Below are 20,517 nucleotides of genomic sequence, written 5' to 3' on the forward strand. Positions count from 1 at the left end.
TTGTAAAAAAGCTAAAACACCAAACAGTTGTTTTTTCATATTTTCAGAAATCCTATTTGCCCTCTCTAACCTCTCTATATTTACCCTCACTTATCTCCCTCTATTTAACCTCTTTTACCTAGCTCTATTTACCCATTCTTACCTCCCTCTGTTAACCCTCTTGTACTTCCCTCTATTTACTCTCTCTTACTTCCCTCTATTTACCCTCTTTTACCAACCACTATTAAACCTTTCATACCTCTCAGGAATGTTTGGTACCAAGAAAATTTGAGTGTCATGTTTAATGAGATTAAACTTGAATATGTCCAAGATTACTTAAAAATGTTTCACTGAGTATCAAAAACCAATTTTAAAACACCTACTGACATTTTTAGTGAAACAATGAAATTCAGCTGTTGCCAATGATATTTATAAAAAATTATAATATAGAAGTTTTAGCTTGTATGATTTACATTTTTATTTATTTAATATTGTGTTTTTAATTTATTCTGATTCAGGGAGGGAGTGTTTCAAAAGCTATTGATCTTGCCTTCAGTTCAAAGCAGTTTGGTGCTTTGCAGTTAATATCAGATGATCTTGATGAGAATGTTGATCCACAAGTACTTCATAAATGTGCAGATTTTTTCATAGAAAATGATCAGTTTGACAAAGCAGTCAACCTTGTTATTGCTTCGAAAAAGGTGAAAATGTAGATTTTTTAGAAAATTAAAATTTTCATTTGAGTTATTTTTTATTTCATCATTTATTCTTATTTAATTTGAAGAAGCACTTCGAATGTGCCTTGATCATGATATCCAAATAACAGAAGAAATTGCAGAAAAAATGACTTTTCCCAAAGAACACTCTGATGCAAAATATCGTTTATATTTACTTGAAAAAATTGGAGAATGTGCATACAAACAAGGTTCTTTTTACCTTGCCACAAAAAAATTTACTCAGGCTGGAAACAAGATGAAGGTTACTGCGTCAAATTTTTATTATTTTAACATTATCCCGGTTTTGGTTTGGTTATATGTTTATAATTTATTTTTTAGGCTATGAAGTCATTATTAAAATCAGGAGATACAGAAAAGATAGTGTTTTTTGCTGGTGTATCAAGACAAAAAGAAATATATGTATTGGCTGCAAACTATTTGCAGTCTTTAGATTGGCAGAAAGATCCAGAAATTCTTAAAAATATCATTAGTTTTTATACTAAAGGGCGTGCTCTTGAATCATTATCAACATTTTATGAGTCTTGCGCTCAGGTTTATTTTTTTACTCTACAAAGAGAATTAGGGTAGAGTGGGGTGAGAATGTTTCCATGTTGTGTTTTTTTCCATAAAGTACCATAAAATTTGTGTTGAATTTATAGGGGGGGAGTGAACTTAGAAAAAAAAAATTATAATATACCATACCAATATGCATAATTTATTTATGCTAAGCAAAATGAAATATTTTAAAAGTCACTTTACTTTTCTTATATTGTTTTAATTATAAATTTTTTTTTTTCTATAATAAAAAAACATGAACATTAAATAAATATTAAAATCTTATAAACATAAAAAGTAATGTCTTTTCAGTTTTTGCTTTTTAACAAAAAAAAATTTATTATAATAATAAAAATAAAGAAAATTTAAACAGGGATGAATTTGGACAGCTTCCCATTTCATTCCATTGTCCCTGAAATTTTAGGAATTGATACCAAGGAAACATCCAATAAAAACCTTTGTAAGGTTAATTACATATTCCAGTAGATATCTGTATCAAGTGGTTTTAAAATCCTATACATAGGATTTTTTATATTTTTCACATGTAAGATTGTTTTACATTTTATCATTTCACATTTACACACAATCTAACAATAAAAGTAGAAATAAATAAAGTAGGAAAAATACTTGAAATAAATAAAAATCAAACAGAAAGAGTATTTTTACTCATTTCAAGTATTTTTTCTACTTCTATGGTTAGATTTTGTGTAAAATGAAATATAAAACAAATTTTGGATAAAAGTTTAGGAAATAATAACAACCACACTAGAGTGTTTAATTAATGGTTTGTTTTAAGAGGTTGTTCAACAAGGCCATTTTTCACGAGGCTCCTAGTTAATTAATTAATTATTTTTTTATTTAATTATGTGTTAAACTTTCATTATTATAAAGTTCTGCACTGTGACCGCCAGGTTCAAAGTCTCCCCGCACCCAATTCTTTTTTTGTTATTAAGAAATAAAACAGTAGTTAAATTAAGTAAGGGTATTGAGAACCTCCATAGAAATAGTTAAAATAAAAATTTTACAAATTTTGACTTTTGCTTAAAAGGGGAGGGGCGGTACATGGGTAATATTATTGAAGTTCATGTGTTTCACATAATTTTAGGAAAAAATAAAATTTATCAGATGCCTAAACCTAATTTTACTCTATACTTGTGTATACTTATATTATAAATGTATTAAAAAGTGTTTGATCATATATTCTCCAGCAGATAATATAGCAAAAAAATTGATGTAAAAAACAATAACAAAATATAATAAATCGATTTAATGTGAACAAATATCTAGACTATGCTTTAGAATTGCATAAATAGTATTAAATTTTATCGATACTTAATCTTACATGCTATTAAAATACTTAAGAAGCAACACTTTTTGACACTATTGTCAAAATAGTGTTGCTCAATCAAGAGAACCAAGAGTTCATTTTACTCCACAATCCAAAAGACTCTGTCCTTCACAGCACAAACAACTATATTTTCCAGCATGGTTTGTAATGCCAAACATTGAGTTTGCACACTTTCAATCAAATGCAAAAGAATACTTAATTTTTTGAAGATTAAGAGGATCAACTAATTTCTTAAGATATCTATTGTGTTCAGAAATTCCTTCTACAATAGCAACAATAAAACAGCGCTTTACTCCAGCATCATTAAGGTCAGGTTGGTTGCTAGTTTTATCATGTGGATTAAAAACATTCATTGAGACATTTAAAAAACCTTGACCAGAATCCACAGCAACCCTTATAATTGTTGAAAGAGGGTCAACATTTCTTCCAGTGATTATAACATGTATAAATTCATCAATATGCTTTATGTAAACCATTGATTTATTAACTATATCACCAACTTCAAAAAATTCTTCTTTACATAAATAATGTTCATTTATTTCAGCTTTTAAAGTCTCAAATTTTTTAAATATATTTCCATCAATACTACTTTAAAACCCAAGATTCTTTCTAAATATGGAACACATTTTTTTGGTTTTACACTGGGATAGTTTTAAACATTTTACAAGCTTTATAATTGTTCCAAAAGACACTTGATTAAATCTTACAGGATCACTTTTTTTGTCTGTAGTCCCAGCTACTACACTCAATGATTTCTCATGTAAATTTTTCACCTCTAAAAATATTTTCATTTTACATTTTAGTACTTTAAGCAACAGGTTCTGTACTTGCTGATCCCAATGCATATGCTGCATTAACTAAATTTTTTTACAGCTTGAACATCTCGACAAAGGTGAATAATTCCCGGCTTATTAATTCCACAACATTTAAAACACATCCTTTAATTTTTGTCTTTACTTAACTCAGAAGTAATAATTTTGTTATCTATTGATACTTCTAAAACATCTGAAGTTCTTCTGATAACTTGATGGTTTATCTAAACAAAAAAAATATTTCTCAATTCAGAATAATTTACTTTTTATGGTTTAGAGCAAAACTGAATTTCAATGACCTTGTAAATTAAAAAAGACTACTTAAATCCATTATTCTATTTATATAAAACTGTACAAACTAGTAATATAAATAGTATCACACATTATTTAGATAGCATTTTATATGCTAAAATAAGCTGCCTAAATAACTTTTCTTTCAAATTTATGGAGGTTCATTGAGACACAGTTCTTTCTTTTTACAAAATTAATAAAAACAAAACAAATTTAAGTAATTTAACGCTTAGTCATAAATATAATTTTTAATTCAGTTTAATAACTAATCTGAAAAATTTCGTTTAGCCACTTATTAAGGTATTTTTTATCATTTTTTTCTAAACACTAAAGGTTTATATAAAATTGCTACAAATTTTTTTTTTTTGTTGTTATTCACCTCCTCAAGGCCAAGAAGGCACTACAGATGAGGAGGCTACTTTGTAGTGGTTATAACCCTCTCTCAACTCTATAACTCCGAAACACGAACCTCGACGAACAAGGCCGCTGCGCGGAGAAACAAGTTGAGCGCGGTACTACCAGGACGTGGTGGGGATCGAACTCGGAACCTCTCGCTTATGAAGCGAGCGCTTTACCACTACACCACTACCGCATAACTTTAGGATGGTTAAACTCTAATCATTATATAAAATAAAATCTGATGTTGGGAGATTTCAAACCAGATGGTTACTGTGGTTGACAGTGTATGGGGAGACAAAATTGTAAAAAAAACTTTAACAATGTTATCCATTAGCCATTGCTTGAGTTTCCTGGTAGCAAGTTTTTGTTTGAAGCTATTCCATCGATGGAGCTTCATTTGCTACTTGGGGTAGTGAATCATTTTGTCAAATAACAAAACATCACTGCATATTCCAATTCGAACCTTATTATGGAGTGCATTTCAATGGTAATGATTGTATAAAGCTTTTTAGAGATTTGTATAAAAAAGATGTTATCTTCCTGTCTCAGTAACACAAAAAGTACATGTTATTTTCCATCATGTACCACAATTTAAAAAAAAAAATTATCATTGGTTCAATTAGTAAACAACAACTCTATTCAATGTCAAAGCACACTGGGAGAGATACAAAAGACATACTTCTCATTCTGATTTTTTAAAAAATCAGGGATAATAAGTGGAAAATAGCCTCATTAAAAAATATGTAGTTCCCTAAAAAATTCCTTGAATTAGACACTGACAGGTAGATATTACCGTCTAAACCTTTATCTAAAAAAAATGTTTTACATTCTATTTTAAACAAAATCTAACCCTACCAGTGAAAGAAATGCTTAAGTTTAGTAAAAGTCTTTAAAAACTTAAATATCTCTCACAGATAGTAATTTAAGATTTAAAAACTATATAAATAAAAATGAAAGCAGGCAATACATGAGTATTTTCTATTAGTGATGTTTTTGAAGTTCAGGAAACTTGTTGAATTTTCATATATGGTATTTCATGCGGTAGTGGTAGAGCGCTTGCCTCATAAGCAAGAAATTTTGAGTTTGATCCTCATCACTTCCCTGGTAGTACCACGCTTAAAATTAGTTTGAGTTTGAGAATTATGAAAAAGCGTTTGGTGCGCTTACTGAGGCTTACAAGTGTCTTTCAAAATCTAAACCAAAAATTGTTAAAGTTTAAGAAGTAAAACTTGCATTAATCAAAACAAAATTAACTCTCATGAAAAAATATATACATGCGAGAAAGTGAGTTTTTTCAGCGTTATTATATATATATATATATATATATATATATATATATATATATATATATATATATATATATATATATATATATATATATATATATATATATGTATATATATATATATATATATATATATATATAATTTGGTTTGGTTGTCAAAACTAAAAATTGCGTTTTTTAGAGAGTATTCGAGCACTCCTGATGAAAGTGTCAGCTCTTGTGAATTGCTTTTAGAAGATCCAGATGTTAATGTAGCAGTACAAGTTAAACATATTTACGCTTTCTTAATAGAGCATTACATTAATATTCGTAACTATAAAAAAGTAAAAATATTATTTTATTAAGTGTTTTTTGTAGTTATATTGCATTGTTTTGTAGAAGTTGTGATGTTCTTAATGTTGTAGGTGACGATGTTGGTGTTATTGTCATTATTTTAGATTTTTTTTTGTAATTTGTTAATAATATTATTGCCATACACATGATATTGTTGTGGGAAAAGTTCTTTTTGTTAATCTCGTTTTTCTTTTGTAGATATAGATGCCATTTTGAGAATGTTTTTAATGTTTTGTGTTTTGTGTTTTTTCTTTTTCTTTCATTAAACTTCTAAAATAGTTATTAGGCATATCATTTAATGGAAGATTTTCGCAAGTGCTGTCCTTCCGTAAAACTCAAAAAAGTTATTTCTAAAGGGCATATTAAAAAAATTTATACAGAGCTTGGAATTGCATTAAAATCTACTAAAGACAAAGAAATAGATAAAGATCCAGAAGAAGAGATAGATGAAGAAGATGGATACATTTAGTTATAAAAACGTTTTTTTCAGGATTAAGTACATTGAGGGTTTGATTTTCTTTTCTCATAAAAAGAAAAGAAAATCAAATCCTCGATAGTTTTAGTTACGTTGATAAACGCCCATACACGCCCACGTACTCACACACAGCTTTACAAATTAAAAAAACTATAATTTATTTGTAAATTTTGTTGTAAATAAGAATATTCAGTAAAGATTTTTAAAACATTTAAAATATATAATATAGAAATACCAAGAAGCTTTTTTATACTTCACTGTCTCCTTATTTGGTTTGTGTCTGAAGTCAATTTAAATAAGCTTAATCGAATAGATTTAAATATGTTAAATTGACGTTATAAATTCAAAAAAAAGTTCTTGCTTTTGATGCAATATTCCAAATATTTTGAATAAGTTATGGTCTTACGTCCATAACATTATTTTAAATTTACATTCCGGGATTCCCGATGTGTATCAATGTACTTAAGGACATATCTGTAAAATAAGTTATTCTTAAGGGCTATAAAAAATCGAAAAGTAAAATTTCTATTTTACCAGGTTCCGAACAAAATATTCCAAATCAACGATCATTATTGCTTCTCCTATAAGAGCAGCTATCTGATAAGGATCGTTGAAATATTCTTGTCAAAATCTCTTATAAGAGGAGCTATTTCGATAAGAATCGTTTGAAAAAAAAAATTGGAATATTTTGGAACCTGGTAAAATAAAAACTTTACTTTTTTAATTTCTTTAAAAATTGTATATTATATTGTTAAAAATTGCGTATTTTTAACAGCGAAATATAACTTAAGTTTTTAATTGCGGAATAATCTTAAGCTTAAAATTAGGGAATGCAAATTTCGACGAAAATAAAAAAATCGGAATTCGGAATTAGAAATTAAACTTTTTCGAAATTCGGTCTAATTCTGAAAATATTTTAAATTTTTTTATGTCTATAAAATAACAAAAAAATAATTTATTTGAGATAATTCATTGTTATTTATTGCATAAAAAATACTCTCTTTAAAAATAAAAATGAAACATAAAATTATGCCAAATTCAATTAATACAGAAACATTCTAATATGGTATATCATTTAATAATAACAAATATAGAATTATTGTTTTATTTGCCTAAAATATGCCTTGAGGAAGCAGAGATCACTTAAAGCGGCGTCTCCGAGTCTCGTTCGAACTTTTGTACAAAAGTTACCAGCAATTGAGAAGGCTCACTCAGATTCCACGCTCGATGGCGGAATCAAAATCAAATGTGAGTAGACGGACTCTAATATTTTGCCACGAACGCCGTTCTCTTCAAAGAACTTCATTTCAGATTTAATTTTTGAAATTAGGCTCCTATTTACTATTTGTTGAGTTGGACGTTATGTTAGACATAAATTCAATCGAATTTTGTTCTCCAACTTTTGCATTAATGTTAAGGGCTTAGTTTGTTCTTCCAACATCACTTCTATCACATCGTCAGCTTCTGACTGCTCGTCTGAGGAAGTTTCCATGTTAGTGTTAAATATCAATCTTTGTACAAAGTTTTCAAGAACTTTGGTTATTGTTTTTTTCAATGATCTAGTGAAAGATGCGTGAATCTCACTTTTTCCGCCATTGTGTAAATACTGAAGAGTTCCAGACACATTAGTTCGTCTTTGGCTTATTCGGTCTTCTAATTTCTTTTTTAATTTTAATGAAAGTTCATCAGATCCAAAACTCTCAAGCATAAAAGAAAATCCTGCATCAGCAGAAAGCATATTTGCATTTTCTCGACAAAGGGCTTCAACAGTAAGCTTCACTGGGAGAAGTGCAGAGATAATGTTTTTAATTGACAAAATTTCAGCATCTAGAATAACGATATCAGATGAAATGTCAACCAATGCTTTTCTAACACAGCTTTTTAGCTTGTTAAACCTTTCAAGCATTTTGACTAAGCTATTCCATTTAGTTCTAGTGTCCATAATAAGTTTCAACTGTTTTCCAAATTCTTGTTTCACATATACTTGAAGAATATCATTTGATGTTCTCGTAAAACGAAATTTCTTTACAATCGAACGAACCTTTTTAGTGAGAAAACTAAATCCAAATTCTTCAGTCTCAACAAGCTCAGCTTCATTATAAGTTTGTTCAATCGAACCAATATTTTCATCTTCAATGTAGTCCTCATCCGATGGATCGAAGTCACTTACTTAATCCTCTACACTAACATTTTCTGTATATGAGTGAGCCACCAATTCAGTTTTATTTAAATTATTATACAGGACATCAATTACAGCTAAATGTATTGCATGTGCGAAGCACAACTGCTGATTACATGGCAAAAGCCGTCCAACTTTTTGCATCACAGCTGCCCCGCCAGTAGTTGTAGACGTAATATCTTTATCAATATTTAGATGTTGTCTTGCAATGTGGTTTTCTTAGCTGCAATGCATTTCTCTACAGGAAAACGTCCTTCAACAGGTACTAAACCTAAATTCTAAAACTGTTTCTTGCCATGGACATTCACATTTAAATAACATCGGTTTCTTGAAGATGTCTATTTATCTATAGTTAAGCAAAATCTTGTTCCATCTTCTTATAAATTTATAAAATCCTGCATCATTTTAGCCCGCATTTTTTGCGCGTATTTTAAAACCATTTTGCGAATCGAGTTAGGTGATTTTGGTAATACATAATCTCGAGCGCCTCTAGCCAAAAAGAAATTTCTCAAATCGATAGACGTACAGAAAACTTTGAATGCCATATTATCTGAGGCACACATTCGTGATGCAATTGCAGAAAGTGATTCATCTTTTTTGTTGAATAAATAATTTAAAATCATCATTTTTGGTGCGACGCTTTATGGTTCTTCGATGGCGCGACAACCCGTTCAGGTTTAGCACGGATCCTGATAATAACTACCTAGCTGACCCAAGAACACCATTTATACGGAAAGATAGCGTACACATCAAGGTACCCTGTGATGCAAATTTTGAAATCGTTTAATTTTGTCCGCGAACTGTCCTGTTCAGTGATGAATTGAAGTTCAACATCATTGGGAGCAATGGCATTTGCCGTGTGCGTCGACCGGCCGGAAAACGCCTCGATTTACGTTACTGCCATAAGACCGTGAAGCATAGTGGAGGCAATGTAATGGACTGGGGGTGTTTTTCTGCTAACGGTCTAGGTCCACTACATCGAAACGATAAAATAATGGACCGTTTCATGTATAAAACTGTCCTGAAAGATGTTATGTTACCTCAGGCTGAATGGAATATGCCAATAAAATGGGTTTTTCAGCAAGACAACGATCCGAAACACACTGCAAAAGTAGTCAAGCAGTGGTTTCAAGACAACCACCTATCGGTTATGGATTGGCCGCCTCAATCTCCGGATCTCAACCCTATCGAGAACCTGTGGGAGATCGTCAACCGCAGAATTAATCGTGAAGGTGTTCGTAATAAGGATCAACTGTTTGAACAAATCCAAAAGGCCTGGGCAGCAAATCCACAAAGTTTCATTGATCATCTAATCTAATCTATGCCTCGAAGATGCAAGGCTGTAATCGACAACAAAAGAATCGCCACGAAATATTGATAGCGAAATACAGCTTGTTGAACAGTTTGTCGAGTTGCACTTGTTTTGCCCAGAAAGAAATCAACTTTTTTTAATACTTTTGATTAATTTATTAATTTTCGTGTACAATTAATGAACTTTGTGATAAAAAAAACTTAAAGAACTTTGTCTCTAAATAGTTACATAGTTATTTCTCTAAATTAAAAAAATGCAGCACTTTTATATAAAGAAACTAAATTAGCATTATTTGGTTGCACTCGTTTTGTCCGATACTGTATATATAAATATATATATATAAATATATATATATATATATATATATATATATATATATATATATATATATATATATATATATATATATATATATATATATATGTATATATATATATACATATATATATATATATATATATATATATATATATATATATATATATATATATTTATATTCATATAAGTTTATATATATATAGTTTACTTTTTACATTTTGTTAACATGGTTTTCAACAAAACTTTTTTACAAAACTAAATTAGTATTATTTGGTTGCACTCGTTTTGTCCGATACTATATATATATATATATATATATATATATATATATATATATATATATATATATATATATATATATATATATATATATATATATATATATATATTTATATATATATATATACATATATATATATATATATATATATATATATATATATATATATATATATATTTATTTATATATATATAGTTATATATAATATATATATATATATATATATATATATATATATATATATATATATATATAATGATATGTATATATATATATAAGGATATATATATATATAATATATATATATATATGTATGTATATATATATAAACTATATATATATATATATATATATATATATATATATATTTATATATATATATATATATATATATATAATATATATATATATATAATGATATGTATATATATATATAAGGATATATATATATAATATATATATATATATGTATGTATATATATATAAACTATATATATATATATATATATATATATATATATATATATATATATATATATATATATATATATATATATATATATATATATATATATATATATATATATATATATATATATATATATTTATATATAATATATATAACATATATGTATATTTAAAATATATATTTTAAAATATAATATATAAAAACAATATTGTAACATAATTTTATATATATGTATTTTATATATATGTATAAATATATATATATATATATATATATATATTTATATATATATATATATATATATATATATATATAAATATATATATATATATATATATATATATATATATATATATATATATATATATATATATATATGTTTATATATATATATATATATATATATATATATATGTATATTTATATAATAATATAAGGATATATTTTTTTTATATACAATTTTAAAATATATTTATGTTGAGCTGAATTTTGTCAAATATACATTCAAAACATAATGTACAAATAAATTTTTTTTAAATAATGAACCTATATTATTATTGTTATTGAGGCGTGTTTATCGAGACAAATAAAATTAAATGGAGTCGTCAAATTTCAAAAAGTTTATTATTGGGAGAAAATTTAAGTTTAACCAATCTATCAATGTATTTCTGAAATATTTGGTATTACATTTCAAGGTTGTTATCAAATAGTATAAATATAGTATTTTGTAAAGAATGGAGATTAAAGGGAATGTATGGTGCTGATATATATATTAAAAGGTATTTTTAACATTCAAAAAAAAATTAAATTTTTTTTATAAAAGGGAAACACTAATATGTTTGGTTTTTAGGTATATGACGGAATATACTTTAGAACCAACAGTTATCAGCTAAACCACCTTTTACTCATAATAATCAGTCTCTTCATTTAAATTATAGAATTAACTATTTGGCAACATTCCAGCTAACTTTTGAGCTATTTTTTATTTATACAAGCATGAAGTATCTGTTCAACTTAAAATTTCAGTTAATGCATCGGCGTAAATAATATGCCATTTTTCTAAAATATCTTTCATTTGACAATCATATTTCACGCATGGTTTTTGTGACGGTATTCGGAACCTGTGATGTTTTTAAGCGTTGTACTTCCACCTACAATACTTCCATGGTTATACATAGTTGTTATTATTTCGTTTTTTTTTTGTTAATTACACACAATTCAATATAATTTTGAAACAATCTGATTTTTCCAAATGGTGGACATTAAATACACCCAATTATCGTATTTAAATTTTTGTTATTACTTATTTCATGTAGGAAGGAGGCTTGAACTTCCAATTAAATCGCGGTGCTCCGTGATAAGACCGTAAGGATAGTTTGGGGCACTTAATTTATTTTATAAAATAAAAAGACTTTTATAGTTTACATTTTCTAAATATAACTGTTTTTTTATATATATCTATATATATATATATATATATATATATATATATATATATATATATATATATATATATATATTTCAAGTATGTAAATTCCTAGTCCTCCACCATTTTTAAAATATTCTCGTAGATGGCTAATTACTTTGTATTTTGGCACGCTTTAAATAGAGTTTGATTCTATCGGACTTTCTGTTTCATGTTAAGTCTCTGCACGTCGAACGTGCATTTTATAATATCTAAAAGTTCTTTAAATTTTTGACGCATGCTTCTTATTCTTAAATGTAATAAAGAAAAAGAAATATTATTTTTTTTTAATTCTAAAATTATAAGGAACAAAATATGATGTTTTCATTAAGTTTATTTGAGTTTCTCTAATAAATTATCTTCAGAAAAATTAAGAAATTCCTCAAAAGGATCAAAGTTTAAAGTTTTGAAATCTTCGTTAGCAAAAAAATTTTCAGTAGTTCTAAAAATAAAGAATAAAAGATAAAATAAGAGCGTATTCAGGAACTCATATAATAATATTATTTATTTTCAAATAGTAGGCAAAATTTCAACTATATTTCTATATTTTTTCCTTAAATTCGTGTTCAATTAAATTATAATATATAGAACTTTTATTTTATAATGAACGAATGACTTCACTATAAAATAAGTATAAAACGAGTAGCTCCACTTACACGGTATATGTTACAGTTAAATTTAGATTAAAAAAAAACGAACATCTCCGGTTAAAAGGTATATATTATGATTTAATAAAAACTAATATAACTAATAAACGAATATTTTCAATAAAACAGTGTAAACTATAACTTCATATAACTTACTTATTAATAGTCGATTTTTATAAAAATGAGGCAAAAGCAGCAACTAGAAATAGTTGAGTTAAATAATAGCTTACGTATTAATAGTCGATTTTTATAAAAATGAGGCAAAATCAGCAACTAGAAATAGTTGAGTTAAAAGCACATAATTCAAAGCGGTTCAAAAGTTACTGCGATTTGAGGTTTTATAAAATGTTGACTTTTTTTTTGTCATTTTTTAAAGTTTTCATTGTTTCAATGTAGCAACTTTATGCAGTTAAAAAAGTTATTGGAAATGAGAGTACGAGCTGAGTTTTAATAAAAGGATATAATATCAAGTTTTATACATTATGGTAAAAAATTGAGTTTTTAAAATATACAACATACTTTTTCCCGTAACCCAAAACTACCCCATGAGCGTACAATACGCAGATTCTGCACTTTTGAGTACCAAATCTCTGTTTAATTGAAAGAATATTCTAATGCTTTTTATGTTCATATGTATGACGAAAAGATTCTTCACAAATAAAAATTACTGTGATAGGCGAATGGGAACAAGAAACCCTAAAATCTTCAACACCCCACCCCCCCTACCTCGCTTTTCTAAACGTGAGGGTAATGAGTTGATGTTTTTATTTTTTCATAAATATAAACTAGCTAAACAGACTTCAAATTTTATGTCTAAATTATTCAGTGTTCAGTTATTATGACCATGTAAAGTTTGTGGCTCTTTCAAATTGAGGGGGGTGGTTATTCTTTACATGGTCATAAAAACTGAACACTGAATATTTTCAACATATTGGCATAACAACATATTTGAAATCTGTCCATGAATACGTAACTAGTTTAAAGTTATGACAAAATAAATAGTTCACTCATTGCTTTTACGTTTAGGGTAGAAGGGGGTTGTAAAATTTTAGGGTTTCTTGTTCTTATTCTCCAATTACAGTAATTTCTTTTTGTGAAGTATCTTTTATAGATATATATGAACAAAAAAAATTTGGAATATTCTTTTTGTATAAATGTTGGTTATTTCAAACATTTAAAAACCTTTCTACGCCACTATATATATATATATATATATATATATATATATATATATATATATATATATATATATATATATATATATATATATATATATTATATTAAATAAGATAAAATTTAAAAGTTTTCTCTTATTATACACATTTATAAGAAACGCCTAATGCATTAAAGCTCTTCTTAGAGAACTCACTTAAAAAGTGTTGATTGCAATTGATATAAGAGTTTATAAAATAATTTGTTTTTCAGTTACATGCATAAATTTGATTTAATGCGCTGTCATCAGTGCTGTTTTGCAATGCTTCAAATCCGCCTTTTTACACAATATATTTTCAATTTTTTCAATCTAACCATATATATATATATATATATATATATATATATATATATATATATATATATATATATATATATATATATATATATATCAAAAACTTACATACAGCAAAAAACAATTTCAAGAGTTAAAATGCTACTGCTTTTTTTTATTTAATATACATTTTTTCATTAAATTTCTTCTTTATTAAGTTTCAGACCATAATTTTTTTCAGACCATCCGCAGCTTGTTAGGACTTATTACCTAAGCATTTCTATCATAGCAAATGCACAACAATTTTTTGCCGATGTTTTGATGGTATTATAAATATTAGGTTTTTTTTAAAATTCTCTGAGTTTCGTTAGTTATAGTGTATTATTTCTTTATTATTATTTCATTTATTCAACTCCTAATGTAATTTACAAGGTAAAAAGAAAAAGAAGAAAGAAAAAATTTTTACTTAAGAACTTTTTCTTCCTGAATTTGTTTACAAATTCCTCTTTATTTATTTGCATTCCAGCACTCTATTGCATACTTTAAAATTTGTTAAACTTTGGAGGGAATTTCACTTTTAGAAAGTGGTATTTTTACCTTTTTTTTTTTTTGAATTAAATATTGAAAATTTAACATCTGAAAATATCATAGGTCCTGGATATTGCCAACAAACGAATGTTGAAATAAAGGGTGTTTCAGTAGTGAAAAGGTAATGCGTGCAGTTGTTTTATTATTAAGAAGACGAAGCACAAGATTAATTTATTCTGATGAATACTTTTTGAAATTTTCTGGATTTTAAGTTGCGAATTGGTATAATTCTTACTGAGTTTCGAAACATTTAAACGCGTTTTTAGCGCACTCCTTTGCATTACATCTAGCTTTTTCATCAAAGCAGAACTATTTTCACATAGCTTCATCTCATAAGTTAAGGTAGGGACTGCCAATAACTTATATTTACAGGAAATAGAATTTGGGTGGGTAAACCGGATTCCAGATTAAATATGAGTTTAAACAACAGCTCTAAAGTTGAAGACTTTTTATCAACATTTGTATAACTGAAAGAAGCAAAAATTAAATGTTCAGTTTCCCATGTAAATCCCAGATGACTAAGTTTATTATGAAGATTTATTTAATTACTAGAAATCGCTATCGTATTGGTTTGTATTTTTACCTGATATAAAGAACTCAGTTTTTTGGCATTTATTTTAATAAAATTTAAATTACGGTAAGTATTGCATGTTTTTATCAGCTTTTTGAGACCAGAGAGAGTAGAGCTTAAAAGTATGATATCATCTGCATATGCTACCAAACTCGTAATGTTTCCGTATATAGACATGCCAACAATACCTCAATTTTTAATACTTTCAAGAAGACATTCAGTGTAATTGTTATAAAGGTGAGATAAAAGAATCGATCTTTGTCTCACTCCTAGCTTTAGAAGAAAAGAGTTTGATTTACAACATTGATATGAGTTTCACTACTATTGTTATATAACGCAGATATAGTGTTAGCTATACAGAGTCGTAATTTGTTATCGAAATATAATTTATCAAATATTATATCCCAGTAACAGCTATCAAAAGCTTTAACTGTATCTAAAGAGCATGGGTACACAGGGGAATTGTTGCTGTTGTAATGTTTAATTCTTTCGCTAATAAGAAATTTAGGATGTAGTGTTGAACAGTTAGCATTGAATCTAATTTGTAGGGGATGAGTATCTCTAATATCCGGACATATAATAAGCATTAGGTATTCTAGAACCTTTGTAAAAATTGGTATAATGCTAATACCGCGATAGTTGCTCGGGCTATCTAAAGATTTTTTGTACGCTATTTTGTTAAAGTATGACAATTTGTGCATTTCAGATGTTTTGCTGAGATACCGAAAGAGTCAGGAGATTTTTTTAATTTTTGTTTTGAAATAGTTCTAATTTTATTTTTTTCCGTAATAAATGTATATAATATCCAAAATCTTCAAAAGTGTTTTCATTTGTATTTTAGAAAAATATAATGATTAAAAAAAAAAAAGGCGCCAGCGGTATGATACGAACCGTGGCACTTTTTTCAGAAACTCTGCAAGGTAACCACTCGAAAGTTTGAAAATTATATAAGAATTAAATAACTTTATAAAACGGAAACAAAAGCTATATATCAAGTTAAGAAAATGTTACCGCTATGTAATTTACAGGTAAATAGATAATAGCCTTCTGATCACTTTTGATTACTTTTGCTTTCAAATAAATATGCTACAACCTACAACCTTTTCGCGCCTTTACCCTGCAATGGCTGCAAAGAGTTCCATATCAAACACGCACGAAGGGGCACTACTTAGAGCACTATTATTAGATTCAGCAATATTTAAAAGATATATATCAAATTCTATATCTATATCTACTATATCTATACTGATATATATCATATATATATATATATAAATTATGGTTGTGTATTTTACCAACATTTTTAAGAAGATTGAGAACTCAATCTTCTTAAAAAACAGAGCAATAAATAAGTAAAAACACTTTCCTTATTAATTTTTTTTTTTTTAACAAATTGTTTTTTTGTCAGTTAGATCATCAGGAAGAAATAATGTTTTTCAATTCGTGCTTGGTTAAGCCAATATATTATTTATCAGGATTATTTTGTAAAAAAAAAAAATGCACTTGTAAATAATACTTTTTGATAAGCGTTTGCTAATTATAAGTTAGTAAACTTTTTGTTTTTAATCACAATTTTCAGTATTTTTTTTCTTTAAGAAATTCATTTTTATTATCCAATGCAAATTTGTGGCGTCTTTATAATTCTTTTAAAATTTTTTGTACAGCTATATCTTACTTAAATAGTATGTTAAAAATTTTATGCAATTTGATAGAAATTAAAAATTTAAAACTTAAACTAAAACAACTAAAAAAAAATAATAATAGTTTTAAATTAAAGCGGTCATTTTTTTTTTTTTTTTTTGTGGTGCTTTATTACATTTTAAGCTACATTTTGGTAAACAATATAACGTTTTCAGAATAAGTAAATAAAAAATTTGCAAAAAAAGATCGATAAAAAATAAAAGGAAGCGGGGACTCATAGAAGACCGTTAGGTCTTGTCGTCGAGAACGGTTAACATAAATATAATAATTTCTTTTTATATTGGTAAAAGATAATCAAGATAAATACAAATTTTTTTTTACAGAAAGTCCGTTGAAAATATATATCTGTTATATATACTATATATTTAAAAAAATTGCATAAATGTTTTGGTATATATATATATATATATATATATATATATATATATATATATATATATATATATATATATATATATATATATATATATATATATATATATATATATATATATATATATATATATATATATATATATATATATATATATATATATATATATACATAAAGGAATATCCAAAAAATATATATAAAAGTATATTAACAAATCATTAAAACATTTTTCAATAAAACTTGAGAAAAATTTTAAAAACTATTTTGTTCCATAAAAATGGTCCGCAAAAAGCAATGAAAGGCTTGCTATAATTTGTTTGAATATATGGCTGCTTAACAATAGTAACATTGCAGAGAATGCATTAGTTTTTAACTTTTGTCAAATACAAGTTATGAAAACAAACTGGGAAAGAATCGATTTTACATAAAAACATAAAACAAAGAACTATAAGTTGATATATATTTAGTGCATTCATTTTTCCTACGCTCTGCAAGGGTAAAACATTAACTAAAATTTTTTTAACGTGCTAAATGCTTTTGATGATGATTCTAAAATCTGCGCCTGCCTATAATAACATTTCCAAAAAAGGCATACTCACAAGAAAAAATCGAAATTATTACTTATTTGCATTAAGAAAGTTTACTAAATAAAAAAACTGAACATATTTCTATATTGAAGACATAAAAATAAGTCCTTTTTAAAAAAATTATAAAAAACAAAAGGCCTATCTGAATTTATTCTTATTCTAAAGAATTCTTTTGATGAATATATTTTTAAAAGTTTTCAAACATTCTATATCAAATAAAAAAATAAGGTTATATTTAATGTTAAATATGGTGGTAAAATTTAAGTTTTCTATGCTTTTCGCATGTTACCTGTAGTTGTTATTTTTATTATTATTATTAATTTGTTGCATAAGTTACTAAGCAAACAATTGAGTTAGAATACTAAATCCCACTTTATTAGCACTGAACTATTTACATACTATCATGCATTTAAAATTTATCTTTTGATGACGTTTGCTATTAAATTATTCTTTTTTGTGAGAGATTTCAAACGTTTTGTAAAAAATTTCAAACGTTTCAAATGCGGTTTAGTAGACAGTTATGCCATTGACAGTTATGCAGTTTTTTGTGATATTGATGCATGACCTCTAGTGCTTTTTTGAAACTTAGCAATTTTTAATTTTTATCAATATTTGTTCCTTTGAAAAATGTAAAAATTACAGTTAAATCGATTCTAACGCGTCTTATTTCGAGAGTTGTTAAATGAAGTAACTTTAATCTCGAACTGTATTAATGTCCATAAACGTGTGCAGCGATGCTAAATCTTTTTGAGTATTTCTAAATATTTTTTCAAATATGGTGACCATACTAGTATATCATTTTTCAAGTGACGTCTTACTATAGGTATGTACAATGTTCTGCGCATAATTCAACTTATTTTACCAAATGCATGTTTAATAAATATCAATATCACACTAAAGAATTGCATGCAAAAAGCAAAAAAATCTTGAGAATAAAAAATATTGCGTTATGTATTAAAAAAATAACAATAATAACAAGGTGTTTAGACATATTAGATTTTTAAAGTTGGTTAATTTTAAAAAACGTTAGGCGGTAGAAGTAGGAAAAAAGTTGTTTTTGAGTATTAAATAAAAATAGTAAATGGCTTTATTATTTTAATAAAAGAAATTTGGTTTTCAGTTTTTATTGAAAGGGCGTTATATAAGTAATTACAAATATATTTGACAATAGAAAAAACACCACTTATATTAACAACAAATAATAATAATAAAAAGTATACAATAAACATAAATACATACTTTAAAGATAAGGTTTAAATGTGATTTTAAATGTAAAATATGTTTTATATTTATTTAGTTTTTACGATTCTCAAATATTTTGTTTCAGAACACCCCTAATAAAATAATATATGCTATTAGTAATAAAACTTCAAGAATATGATGGTAATTAGGGATGGTAATAGTAGAATAGAATAGGGCCTTCCCAAAGAGTTCTTGATAAGGGGTGGGGGAGGGGGTTGACGTGTCTGTTCTTTGCCATTTAAGGCTTAGAAAAAAGATTTGCTAACTAAGATATTAACAAAAAAAAAAGATCCTTGATGGCTATTATTTTCCGACTCCAATATCCAAATTTTCCTACTAATTTTTAAATAAAATTTTCGTTGGGAAAGGAAGGGGGGTGAGACTCCGACGCGTCTCTTCGGGACGGCACTTATGATAATGATTACTATGATGATGGTAATGATGAAGATAATGTTTATTGATGAATGTGCTAAAAGAAATGTCAAGTTTAATAAAATCAAAGTAAAAATTAAATTTTCTCGTAAATTTACATTTAGATTCATGAAGAAAATTGCGAATGTTTACCTCTTTGTTGTGTAAATCAATGTGGCATGAAAATTATGCGTAAAGAGGTTTGATTTAAAATTGAAATAGGTGTTTTCTATTCAAAGTGTCCTTTTTTTACCGAAGTAAACACTTGACTCGTTAAAAACGTCTAAACAACGTCTTTTTACTACTAGACATGTTCAACACGTCTTTAACACGTCTTTTAAACGTCATGTGTTTACTGAACATTTAATTAACTTGGGTAAAAACTCTATCTTTGAAACTTTTCATAGATGTCTTCCCATATTACTGATAGTTGCGCTAATACAATTATTCCATGTCAATATTTAAATATTGGATGCAATTTAAGGTAAGAAAATAAATTTTAAAAAATTTAAAGTTTTTATAATTTGAAAATTAAAATTGTATAAAATTCCTAAATAATAACAATCGAGAAATCAAGTATATATCATCATATATCATAAGTATATCAATCAGTTATAAATTATCTATATATATTGATCCTTAACCACAACATTTCTTAAAAAAAATCAAAGTGTTCAATAGGTTAAGTTTTTCAA

The 20,517-nt window shown here is 26.3% G+C and overlaps 1 protein-coding gene across 1 annotated transcript; it reads left to right on the plus strand.

Moving 5' to 3' along the window:
• Positions 1 to 760: 760 nt before the first annotated feature.
• LOC136083455 (intraflagellar transport protein 140 homolog) lies at positions 761 to 1,283 on the plus strand. The gene is made up of 2 exons (XM_065802855.1): positions 761 to 957; positions 1,035 to 1,283. The coding sequence occupies exons 1-2, from the start codon at positions 775 to 777 to the stop codon at positions 1,281 to 1,283; spliced, it is 432 nt and encodes a 143-aa protein (XP_065658927.1). The 5' UTR covers positions 761 to 774.
• Positions 1,284 to 20,517: the final 19,234 nt, after the last annotated feature.

The sequence above is a fragment of the Hydra vulgaris genome, chromosome 08 (assembly GCF_038396675.1).
Source record: "Hydra vulgaris chromosome 08, alternate assembly HydraT2T_AEP".
Lineage (NCBI taxonomy): Eukaryota > Metazoa > Cnidaria > Hydrozoa > Anthoathecata > Hydridae > Hydra > Hydra vulgaris.

Excerpts from the sequence above, each read along its gene's own strand:
- LOC136083455 (XM_065802855.1), top strand. The coding sequence starts at position 775 with ATGTGCCTTGATCATGATATCCAAATAACAGAAGAAATTGCAGAAAAA. Across the intron at positions 958-1,034 it reads AGGCTGGAAACAAGATGAAG|GCTATGAAGTCATTATTAAA; the intron begins GTTACTGCGTCA and ends TTTATTTTTTAG.